The sequence below is a fragment of the Pelophylax lessonae genome (assembly GCF_965119305.1).
Source record: "Pelophylax lessonae genome assembly, chromosome: 13".
Taxonomy (NCBI): Eukaryota; Metazoa; Chordata; class Amphibia; order Anura; family Ranidae; genus Pelophylax; species Pelophylax lessonae.
This window is the reverse complement of record NC_138780.1, coordinates 116,572,142-116,584,828: the sequence shown is the minus strand read 5'-3', so window position 1 is coordinate 116,584,828 and position 12,687 is coordinate 116,572,142. Positions and strand designations below refer to the sequence as shown.

General features: G+C 43.2%; 1 protein-coding gene across 9 annotated transcripts in view; it reads left to right on the top strand.

Moving 5' to 3' along the window:
* Positions 1-12,687, top strand: part of RALGAPA1 (Ral GTPase activating protein catalytic subunit alpha 1) — a 508,613-nt gene that overhangs the window by 231,527 nt on the left and 264,399 nt on the right. For 6 of the 9 annotated variants that reach the window (XM_082275706.1, XM_082275703.1, XM_082275705.1 and 3 more), the window contains one exon: positions 2,435-2,631. In XM_082275706.1, coding sequence (XP_082131832.1) covers positions 2,435-2,631 — 197 coding nt within the window. The remainder of the gene's footprint in view (positions 1-2,434; positions 2,632-12,687) is intronic. The other 3 variants (XM_082275707.1, XM_082275704.1, XM_082275701.1) reach the window with 1 other exon arrangement.

Here is a 12,687-nt window from a genome sequence, read left to right as displayed (position 1 = left end):
ATAAAAGTGAAGGAGACTGCACGGGAAAAAAAGTGCAGTCTCCTTCACGTGCAGTCTCCTTCACTTTTATGTACTATTGGAAAATTTGTTAAATTGAAATGGCGGTGAACTTTTGAATACTGCATTACAACTTAGGCGCTGAATCTTGTCAATTGTGGGTAAGTATTCATACCCTCAAGATTGGACAGATCCCTACGATATTTACTACTATCTTCAACAAATCCTATTTCCTTTTGTTTTTTAAGGGATACCTCCCATTTGGGGGATATTAAAGGGACTTCATTTTCCCTTCCTATTTTTGTCACATTGAGGTACCCAAGGAATCAACTGCACATTCATTCATAATCAGGTGACTATTTTGGTAATGTTCTTTACCTGATATTTAGTCTCATACCAATTGGAGAGATAGTTAATTGTGGATTGAAATGCATTTCCATGCTCTGGTCTTATTATCTCGATCTATCATCTCTAGCCTGGCTATCACCCTCTCTATGGGTCAACTCTAGGAGTCTGAGGGTCTCGGCTCCCCTCCCCCTCTGTGCTTACTTTGGTGGTGTCACCCTTATTACCTCCACCTCCGGCATAAGAAAGGGCTCAGGTCATCTTAAGGTACTTAGTCGGTATCATTATTTTCATATTTATGTAAATCAGTTGGGCACTCATTGTAGGGACCATTGAGATGAGCCCTATATATAGACACATGCTATGTTTTTTATGTTCTTCCTTTTGTTATTTAGAAATGTTCACTCTCGAGAAATGTCTATGAAAACTCCTGAAGAAGCTATTTTGAAGATGGCGAAACATGTAGAGTTGATATTTTCGAGTGCATTTTCTTGATTTTATCATTTTATATTGATGTATTGTCTTGTCCTCACTTTCCATGTGTAATAAAATGTGTAATTTTTGAGAATTCAGATTTTTCTCCATCATTTAAGCACCATTAAAGTCCCACTTGTCCCCCTCCATTGTAGAACTAATAGTTGTCCAAGAAGAGGCTGCAATTAGCAACCCCAAAAATGCTGATGACTCCAAAAAATGGAACACCCTCTCTTCAAGAGGATTCCACATGGTTGCCAATTGCAGCCTCTTCTTGGACAATCTATCTGCTGTTTGAAAATCCCTATTGTCATCTCTGGATTCATTCACCTCTGGGATCATTTCGAACCAGGGTGTTTTTGCTTTTTGCCGTTCATCTTGGGATCATTTTAACTGTATCCTGCGGCCCTACAGGAGAATATGGAGCCAATCCACCTCATGAGGACAAATATATCTGGGATTCTTTCCAGCTAACATTTTTTATATACGATTCTTTTTGGAGGAAGGATTTCATGGGGTTTTTCATCTTTTTCTTTCCCCCCACTCCCTTTTTTTCCGAGTTGGGCTCTATCCCTGATGAAGAACAGAACTATTAATTCTCGCTAGGTTTGAAACGTGTTGGATCGGATCTTTCCTCTACTAAGGGGTCTTATACTTTGTGCAATATTGTCTATTGTGTGTGGGAGCTCTTTTCCAGTGCCCCACTACATGTATTTTTTTATCATGTTGTGATTAATATGTGTACTTTTGAATAAAATTAAGGAATTTTTATATATACATATTTATTTCCATTTTCTTTGCCTACAAAATCCCACACTGAGGAGAAAATCTTTTTATTCTTTGGAAGTATTCCTCAGCTCATGCAGTGATGTCCATCACAGAATTATGCCTGTTTTTAATGCAGTGCCATCTGAGAGCCACAAGATCACATGCATCCAATATTGCATTTCAGCCTTGTCCCTTTCACACAGAGATTTCTCCGGATTCTCTGAATCTTTTGATGATATATACTGTATGTGATGATATATTATATACTGTATATGATTTTATATTATACGGTAACTCTTTGCAATTTTAATTTGAGGAACATTGTTCTGAAATGGTTTGAACATTTTTACTTCTGAATTACTATGACTGTCTAAGATGCTCTTTTTGTACCCAATAATGTTACTGACCTGTTGCCAATTAACCTAATTAGCTACAAAATGTTCTTCCTGCTCTTCCTTGTTAGTACCACTTACTTTGCAAGCTTTTTGTTGCCCTGTTCCAACTTTTTTGAGACCTGTTGCTGCCATCAATTTCAAAATCACCTTATTTTTTTCCGAAAATGGTAAATCTTCTCAGTTTTAATACTTCATATGTTTTCTATGCTCTGTTGTGAATACAATATGGGTTTATGAGTTTCGCAATTCTGATTTTATGTAGATTTTACACAGCGTCCCAAATTTTTGGGAAATGGGGTTGGATTTCCAAGCGCTTATATGTGGCTAACAAGGTTTAGTGACCTAACACATAAAAATCTCTGCTAACTGACATTTAAATATGACACCCAAACTTGGGTTTTCACTACATTTTCATGGTTCTTTTTTCTAATATACACTCTGTTTTCTTTTTTAAGCAGAGCCCTGTGACTTTCCCCAGGAAAGCTGCAGTGTGATGGCAGGTGGCACACTCACTGGCTGGCATGCAGATGTGTCCACCGTTATGTGGAGGAGGATGCTGGGAATCCTGGGAGACGTCAATAACATCAGCAATCCGGAGATCCATGCCCAGGTGTTTGATTACCTGTGTGAACTCTGGCAGAACCTAGCCAAGGTATGCTGTCATCGGAGACCAAATGTATAAATGTGATTGGGATTTTAAGTCATTCATCTACCCCATTTTAAACTTTTAAAAGTGAAAGTTCTGCCTATGAGCATATACCTGCTGTTACCTTTATTAGCAAGAAAAGTCTTGGTCATGCTCCTCTTTAAATCAATTTCACTTTTTTACTGGGGCCTGACTTTTCTTAACCTGATAGCAATGCTGTACAGACTGCCACCCTCCATCCAGTGAGAGTGCCTCAGTGGCCATTAAGAGTTTGCATAGTGGACAGCAGAATGTTGGCTCGGCTTAGCTTTATTGTCAGGAAAAGATTGGCCCCAGTAACAAGATGTGGGACAGTTTTTCTTTGAAAGTTTTTTAAATGAAGTATAGGTTCATTTTAGCAAAAAAAGTCCAACACATAAGCAGCGCTTATAATTTTGTTTCTATCCTTTTGTTTCTATCCTTTTGGTGAGTGAGCAATACCCTGGGGGGGTCACGAGGTGTGGTGGAAGCTTTGGATCATTTCTACACTTTTTTGATCCTCACAGTGCTGAGTGGCTGCACATTCACCGTTGTTGATTTCTTAAAGGGGTCACTCTCTTTATAAGCGCTGCTTATGTGTTGGACTTTTTGTGCTGTAAGGACTTTCGAAGGGATCGACACATCGTTTTTCACTTTTCACTATATTGCGCAGCAGCTATTTATGTATTTGATTTAATTTATTTTATAATTTGTTTTCTCCTAAACGCGGGGTGATTGAGGTAATATTTGGCATTTATGTTATCCCAGTCTTTTGTTTTATAGGTTCATTTTGTTTGCATTTTTCTAGATCTAACTGGTAATCGTGGGCAGAAAAAAAATATTTCCAAACTGTTATATGGCAGTTCCTTAAAGTATTTTATGCCATTCTAATTTGTACACTAGGTGGCACTATTGCATAGCTGGCAAAGCAGAAGCTCAAGCACATGTATTCTAATTAATTGCCCAAGTGTGCGTGTTCTGTACATCTGGTATGCAGTTCATGCTTCATGTAATATTCACCTTACAGTGTCTACTTATTTCTAATGACCACTGGAACTAATTTAAGTGGAACTCCAGGTGCAACAAAACATTCTTTTACATATATTTTTATTTTTGTTAACATGTAGTAGAAATAGCCTGCTTCATAGAATGTCCTCTTTATGAATGTGCCACAGCAAAATGGCCATTACACACAGGGTAGTTTCCTCTATCTGTAAATTTTCCCACATGAAAACAAAAGCTCTTCATGGGGAGCCAATTTTGAAGCTGTAACAGAAACTACTGTAACTGGTAATTTAAACACTGCCAGCTATAGACAACATAACCTACTATTATGTAAAGTTCCTGATAATAATTTTATCTGGATTGTTCTGCACCATAAAGCTAAAGCATATGGTCGCTGTGCATGTTACATATTCCTTTATGTGTCCCTTTTCTTCATTTTTACACAGATTGTTTTTGTCTATGTTAACAGGAAATTAATATAATTGCACAAGGCGCCTAACAAATCTTACCTTTTGACAGAACAGAAGAAAACATTATCGTACTGCTGTGTATCTACAGTGCATCCTGAAAGTATTCACAGCGCTTCACTTTTTCCACATTTTGTTATGTTATAACCTTATTCCAAAATTAATTAAATTCTTTACTTCTGCTCATTGATGGCCACAGCTGTAGAATCTTCTTGACCATTGGGTTACGCTGCCCTCTACAGAAGTAGGACTCTAGGCAGAAAAAAGCTTTACCACGGCTATGGGGCAGTCCCAGGGGATATACTCCCACTTTCTGCTATAGGCACACTTTTTTTCTGCCTAGTCAGGAGGAGTAAGGACCTAGTTCCTTGCTGGGATCTCTGGTCCTAGCATTTTTTTCTTTAATAAACTGATTTTTATTTCCTCTTTTAATATTTTCTGTTCCTGTGAGAACTACAATCAACTCCTGGACTGGGGGACGCACTGGATATTCTAGATCCTTACGGTCTCCCCAGTCCAGCCAGCGAGTGCGACTCGATCTCAGCTCCACACTGGACGGGGGCTTGCCGGCGAGTTAAACGTCTTGCGAGGACGCTCAGACCTGGTCACGGCCTGAGTTGCGGCGTTCCTCTGGCCCGCAGCACCCCCATTCCAAGATGGTGCGGTGTTCTGCCTGGACTAGTGCCCATCTGGTTCCATTGTGTGGAAAGTAGTGTCCCCCCTCTCCCTTGGTGATGGATGTGGGACCCCTCTGGGATGGTCGGACCCCCGGGTCCCCCTCCATCCCCCCAGCCCCACTAAAGAGTCTCTGTGGGTCTTTTGGCTGTAGGAGCTGGCTTTGCCACATGCTCCAGAAGGTGGGGGGGGGGGGGGGTTGGGTGTGGTTGTTCCTGACTGGGTTGCACAGCGAGGGGGGTTTTGAGTGGGTTCCCTGCCTCCTGGGGTTTAGTGACTGGGGCAGGAATGTCCTTTGGGCCACCTGCGGCGGTGGTTGGGCTGAGGGAGCGGATGTTTTATCATCCATGGGTACGCCCCTCCTGCGGCCAGATCTGGCCAAAAATTTAGCCCGCGGCTTTGTGGCCTACTCACGGCTGACGGACCAAGCTGCTGAGCGGATGTTTATCCGTGGGTATGCGCCCACGCAGCCGGATCGGGCCAAAAATGTAGCCTGCGACTTTTCGGCCTACTCGCGGCTGATGGACCAAGTTGTCCAAGCTACTGACCAAGCTGTCCTAGCTGCTGAAACTGATAGAGCTGCTGACGGGCATCCGGCTCCCCCTCCCCCCTGCTGTCCTGGGTGGTCAGCTCCACTGGAGCTCGCAGCTGGGCATCCTCAAAAATTGGGCCGCGGCTTCTGGCCTACTGGTTTGCAGCAGGCAGCCTACTGGGCTATGCGGCCACTTTGGGCGCTGCCTTTGGGGGGCAGCCTCAAGTGCGTTTAGCTGAAGCCCCTAACTCTCTCCCTCCCTTGAATCGGCTGGCGCTGCGGGGGCGCTTCATTTTTAGCGACAGTGTAGCAGCCATTATTGTGTGGGCAAGGGTACGCTGCCTGCACGTTTGCATCACGGCGAGCGCCCCCCTCTCTCAAGGGAGCTATGTCCTCTATGGAGGGTGACCCTGTTGCTTTTTTGCGGGTCTAATAGGTGGTTCTTTTGTGGACCTTGTAAAGAGGGGGCAATTGGGACTTTAAATGAGACGCCTAGTACAGTATGACCAGTATCTCCATCCCTATATGTCAAATGACCAAGAGAAAAAGAGGGTGGTTGGGACTTTAAATGAGGCAATGGTTGACATCTGATGAAAAGTATCAAAATCATGTTTAATAAATCATCGGATCGGATCAAGGACTGGAAAACCATAGCGTATACAGAAAAAATTACATGTAAAAAGATAAGTCAGTATATATAAAAATACATAGACAAGTAAATGCAGTACATTATTCAAAAAAATAACATAACGATCATGGAAACCAAGTACATCAATTATTGGTAGTAGAGCTGCATCAAAAATCACTTAATGTGCTTCATGTGTAAGTCGCATTTCCTCAGGAGTAGATGCAGGACATAGGTCAGGTCTGCAAAAAAGTGTATGCATAAGTATCCGTGAAGCTGATTCCAAAACATGGGGAAAAAAAAAAATATATATATATATGATAACTTACAAATAGGCTTGGAGTTGAAAAGTATTTAGGATGGTGGATGACGTGATGTCTGACCCAGTAGCTGAGGAAGCATAACCAGCGGCAAACCACAGCACAAACATGGCCCACTCAGGGGGTAACAGGTCTCCAAACAGAAAGGAGTAAAGAATGTGTGTGTGTGTGTGTGTGTGTGTGTGTGTGTGTGTGTGTGTGTGTGTGTATATATATATATATATATATATATATATTTATATACACAGTGCCTTGCAAAAGTATTCGGCTACCTTGAACTTTTCAACCTTTTGCCACATTTCAGGCTTCAAACATGAAGATATAATACTGTAATTTTTTTGTGAAGAATCAACAACAAGTGGGACACAATCATGAAGTGGAATGAAATTTATTGGATATTTTTTAACTTTTTTAACAAATAAGAAACTGAAAAATTGGGCGTGCAAAATTACTCAGCCCCCTTAAGTTAATACTTTGTAGCGCCACCTTTTGCTGCGATTACAGCTGTAAGTCGCTTGGTGTATGTCTCTATCAGTTTTGCACATCGAGAGACTGAAATTTTTGCCCATTCCTCCTTGCAAAACAGCTCGAGCTCAGTGAGGTTGGATGGAGAGCGTTTGTGAACAGCAGTTTTCAGTTCTTTCCACAGATTCTCGATTGGATTCAGGTCTGGACTTTGACTTAGCCATTCTAACACCTGGATGTGTTTATTTGTGAACCATTCCATTGTAGATCTTACTTTATGTTTTGGATCATTGTCTTGTTGGAAGACAAATCTCCGTCCCAGTCTCAGGTCTTTTGCAGACTCCATCAGGTTTTCTTCCAGAATGGTCCTGTATTTGACTCCATCCATCTTCCCATCGATTGTAACCATCTTCCCTGTCCCTGCTGAAGAAAAGCAGGCCCAAACCATGATGCTGCCACCACCATGTTTAATTAATTTGACCAGAGCACCTTCTTCCACATGTTTGGTGTGTCTCCCAGGTGGCTTGTGGCAAACTTTAAACGACACTTTTTATGGATATCTTTAATAAATGGCTTTCTTCTTGCCACTCTTCCATAAAGGCCAGATTTGTGTAGTATACGACTGATTGTTGTCCTATGGACACAGTCTCCCACCTCAGCTGTAGATCTCTGCAGTTCATCCAGAGTGATCATGGGCCTCTTGGCTGCATCTCTGATCAGTCTTCTCCTTGTATGAGCTGAAAGTTTCGAGGGACGGCCAGGTCTTCTTAGATTTGCAGTGGTCTGATACTCCCATTTCAATATTATCGCTTGCACAGTGGCTTTGGGATGTTTAAAGCTTGGGAAATCTTTTTGTATTCAAATCCGGCTTTAAACTTCTCCACAACAGTATCTCAGACCTGCCTGGTGTGTTCCTTGTTCTTCATGATGCTCTCTGCGCTTTAAACGGACCTCTGAGCCTATCACACTGAAAGTAAAGGGGCTGAATAATTTTGCACGCCCAATGTTTCAGTTTTTTATTTGTTAAAGTTTGAAATATCCAATAAATTTCGTTCCACTTCATGATTGTGTCCCACTTGTTGTTGATTCTTCACAAAAAAATGACAGTTTTATATCTTTATGTTTGAAGCCTGAAATGTGGCAAAAGGTCCCAAAGTTCAAGGGGGCCGAATACTTTCACAAGGCACTGTATATATTTATATATATGTACACACACAAACCGCAGCAAAATAGGAGGTATGTCTGTAAAAAGAATGAGATAAGCAATATCGAGTATCAAGATATAATGCTGCTTGCATTTAGATGTATGAAAAAAGTTGGGAGACCTGATCTGACCATTAGACAAGTAGTGAAGTAGAAATAGGCACAAGAAGTGAACAGCCCAAAGAAAAAGGGGTGAAAAGATTAAAAATGAAGAAAAAGGGAAAAGCAGAAAATGCCCAAAAATGTCGACACAGGACAAGGTCAAGAAAATCCATTGAAGCAGTATGACCGAAACGCCCCAAATACAGGCCATGAATCGGTAAGGAATGTGGTGGCTAAATGAAGTGAGTGAAAAATACATGATAGTATAGGAAATATAGTGAAGAGATGTGAAGGTGACAAGGGACAAAAGGATCTAGAGTACAAAATAAGTGCAGTAGGTGAAAGGAACTAAAGTGCATAAATGGATGTTGGCTTGGAACAAGCACGGAGACAACAGAGAAAGTGGATGTGGGGGGGAGAAAGAGAAATGGGTGCCTGAAGCAAACAAAAAATGGTTACCCAATGGGTCCTGAAAAGAAGGGTTGTAGAGCTGCATGGATAGTAAACCGCGTTCCTTTAGGGAAAAGTGTAGTAGGCTGGATGACCCCAGAACATCTACTCCTGAGGAAATGCGACTTACACATGAAACGCTTCAAGTGATTTTTGATGCAGCTCTACTACCAATAATTGATGTACTTGGTTTCCATGAATGTTATGTTGTTATTTTTTTGAATAATATTCTGCATTTACTTGTTGTTTATGTATTTTAATATACAGTGGGTACGGAAAGTATTCAGACCCCCTTAAATTTTTCACTCTTTGTTATATTGCAGCCATTTGCTAAAATCATTTAAGTTCATTCTTCTTCCTCATGAATGTACACATAGCACCCCATACTGACAGAAAAACACAGAATTGTTGACATTGTTGCAGATTTATTAAAAAAGAAAAACTGAAATATCACATGGTCCTAAGTATTCAGACCCTTTGCTGTGACACTCATATATTTAACTCAGGTGCTTTCCATTTCTTCTGATCATCCTTGAGATGGTTCTACACCTTCATTTGAGTCCAGCAGTGTTTAATTATACTGATTGGACTTGATTAGGAAAGCCACACACCTGTCTATATAAGACCTTCCAGATCACAATGCATGTCAGAGCAAATGAGAATCATGAGGTCAAAGGAACTGCCTGAAGAGCTCAGAGACAGAATTGTGGCAAGGCACAGATCTGGCCAAGGTTACAAAAAGATTTCTGCTGCACTTAAGGTTCCTAAGAGCACAGTGGCCTCCATAATCCTCAAATGGAAGACGTTTGGGACGACCAGAAACCTTCCTAGAGCTGGCCGTCCGGCCAAACTGAGGTATCGGGGGAGAAGAGCCTTGGTGAGAGAGGTAAAGAAGAACCCAAAGATCACTGTGGCTGAGCTCCAGAGATGCAGTCAGGAGATGGGAGAAAGTTGTAGAAAGTCAACCATCACTGCAGCCCTCCACCAGTCGGGGCTTTATGGCAGAGTGGCCCAACGGAAGCCTCTCCTCAGTGTAAGACACATGAAAGCCCGCATGGAGTTTGCTAAAAAACACCTGAAGGACTCCAAGATGGTGAGAAATAAGATTCTCTGGTCTGATGAGACCAAAATAGAACTTTTTGGCCTTAATTCTAAGCGGTATGTGTGGAGAAAACCAGGCACTGCTCATCACCTGTCCAATACAGTCCCAACAGTGAAGCATGGTGGTGGCAGCATCATGCTGTGGGGGTGTTTTTCAGCTACAGGGACAGGACGACTGGTTGCAATCGAGGGAAAGATGAATGCGGCCAAGTACAGGGATATCCTGGACAAAAACCTTCTCCAGAGTGCTCTGGACCTCAGACTGGGCCGAAGGTTTACCTTCCAACAAGACAATGACCCTAAGCACACAGCTAAAATAACGAAGGAGTGGCTTCACAACAACTCCGTGACTGTTCTTGAATGGCCCAGCCAGAGCCCTGACTTAAACCCAATTGAGCATCTCTGGAGAGACCTAAAAATGGCTGTCCACCAACGTTTACCATCCAACCTGACAGAACTGGAGAGGATCTGCAAGGAGGAATGGCAGAGGATCCCCAAATCCAGGTTGAAAGACTTGTTGCATCTTTCCCAAAAAGACTCCTGGCTGTATTAGATCAAAAGGGGGCTTCTACTAAATACTGAGCAAAGGGTCTGAATACTAAGGACCATGTGATATTTCAGTTTTTCTTTTTTAATAAATCTGCAACAATGTCAACAATTCTGTCTTTTTCTGTCAGTATGGGATGCTATGTGTACATTCATGAGGAAGAAGAATGAACTTAAATGATTTTAGCAAATGGCTGCAATATAACAAAGAGTGAAAAATTTAAGGGGGTCTGAATACTTTCCGTACCCACTGTATATACTGACTTATCTTTTTACATGTATTTTTTTCTGTATATGCTATGGTTTTCCTGTCCTTGAGCCGATGATATATTAAACATGATTTTGATACTTTTCATCAGATGTCAACTATTGCCTTTTGTGGACCTTTGCCCGGCGTCTCATTACGGGACTGAGGTTGGTGGTCTCCCCTGCTTATGTTTTCAGGGTGAGCTTAGTATATAGCGACCCTACTGGGTCTGCTTCCACGCACTTCGAGTGCTCTGATAGGATGATTCCTCTTTTACCACATATGCGCATGAAAAGGAGCTGATGGCTTGATGGATGCCCTAATTGTATCGGTGCGGGAAATTTTAAACATGGGGGATGTAGCTGCTGCTGCGTCGGATGCGCCGGTCCTCTTAGTGCCCGCAGATCCTTTAAAGCGGCAAAGATTTTCCTGCCTACTTTGACAAAATTGTTGCGAGTCAGTGGAGTTGTCCTAAACGCTATATGGCGGTGCCTAAGCGTTTCGATAGACAATATCCCTTGAAGAGTCTGTTGAATAATTGGGCAGTTCCACCTGTGGTGGATTTTCAGATCTACGGGCTGAATAAATCCACCCTAATTCCGCTGGAGGAGTCTCGGTTTTAAAAGATCCTTTTAACAGGAGAGCCGAGACTTTGGTCCGCCACGTGTTTACTGTGGCCGGTTCAGTCGTTAGGGCAGTGTTCACCATAATATTGGTGTCCCAGGCTTTAACAGAGTGGGCAAAGCTTTTGCACCAGTATCTGGAGGGGGAACAGCTTCTCCCTGCCTTTGCGGTGCTTGCAGACCAGTTGGTCCCGGGGGTTGCAGTTTGTCTGTGATGCCTCTCTGGATGCTGCTCCAGTAGTCTCTAGGCTGTCCGAGACAGCAGTGGTTCTTCGGCGCAGGATATGGCCAAAATGCTGGTCTGCGGACCAGACTTCCAAGAAGGCCTTATCTGATCTTCCATTTATGGGGGATCAGCTATTCGGATCCTCCCTGGATGATATCTTTAAGCAGGATTTAAAAACAAGGGATCTAATTCTGTAAGGATCTCCTCCAGAGGTTCCAAATGGACCTGGTCTGGTAAGCCGGGAGCTGGTCCTTCCGTACCCGTAGACCTCCCTGATTAAAGACAAGTGGGTCCACAAGCTGATTTGGTCCGGCTACAAGATCGAGTTTCGGGCTTATCCTCCAGAAAGGTTCTTTCCTTCCTACATGTGTTTATTCCCAGACCGCATGCGAGGTCTCTTGGGGCGATGCAAGACTTGCTATTTCCAGGTGTGAGTGTTCCGGTCTCAGAATCAGGTTTTTTTCATGGGTTTTATTCAAACATGTTTGCAGGTCCCAGGAAGGATAAGCGAAGTATGTCCAATATTGGACCTCAAAGCTCTGAACCACTTGTGCGGGTACAGATGTTCCGAATGGAGTCCATGTGGCTCTGGCTCTGGTTCCGTCCATCTAGTGGGACTTTCTGGGTCTGCTCTGGACTCGGCCTCAGCCAGGGTGTTCCTCCAATGGGACAAGCTTAAAAATCTGCAGAATGAATTTGGCTTCTGTTGTCCAGCAGTCGTCGTCTTTCAGGACTAGCATTCGGGTGCTGGGTCTGATTGTGTCTACCTTCGAGGCGGTTCCGTTTTCACAGTTCCTCACGAGACCTCTGCAAAGAAAGATTCTTGCCGTGTGGGGTCAAGAATCCACAGTCTCTAGACAATCTGATCCTGTTGAGCCGAGGTACGAGAGGGTCTCTGATTTGGTGGCTTCGCTCTCCTCCGGCGCTTCAACAGGGAAAATCTTTTTTCCCCCTGTACTGGACGGTGATCACCATGGATGCCAGCCTGTCCGAGTGGGGTGGCGTTTTTGGCAGATTGTGCTCAGGGGGTCTGGATTCTTCTGGAAGAATCCAGACTACCGATCGATATACTGGACATTTCCTCCGGAGGTGTTTCATTAGTTGTGTCTCCGGTGGCGAACTCCTGAGGTGGTGCATTTGGTCTCTCGTCTCAACAGGAGAGTGCTTAGGTTCGTGGCATGGTCTCGGGATCGTCTGACCGACGCCACAGACGCACTGGTGGCTCCTTTGGGGCCAGTGTCGTCTGCTGTACATCTTTCCTCTTCTAGAACTTCTGCCAAGATTCCTGCGTAGGTTAGAGGCAGAAGGGATAACAGCCATTCTAGTGGCTCCAGACTGGCCTCGCTGTTCTTGGTACGCATATCTTAGAGGGGACCTGTTGGCCCAAGGGCCAATCTTCAATCTTGCCTTAGAGTCGCTGGCTTAACGGCTTGGCTGTCAGAAACCTGGTGCTGAAG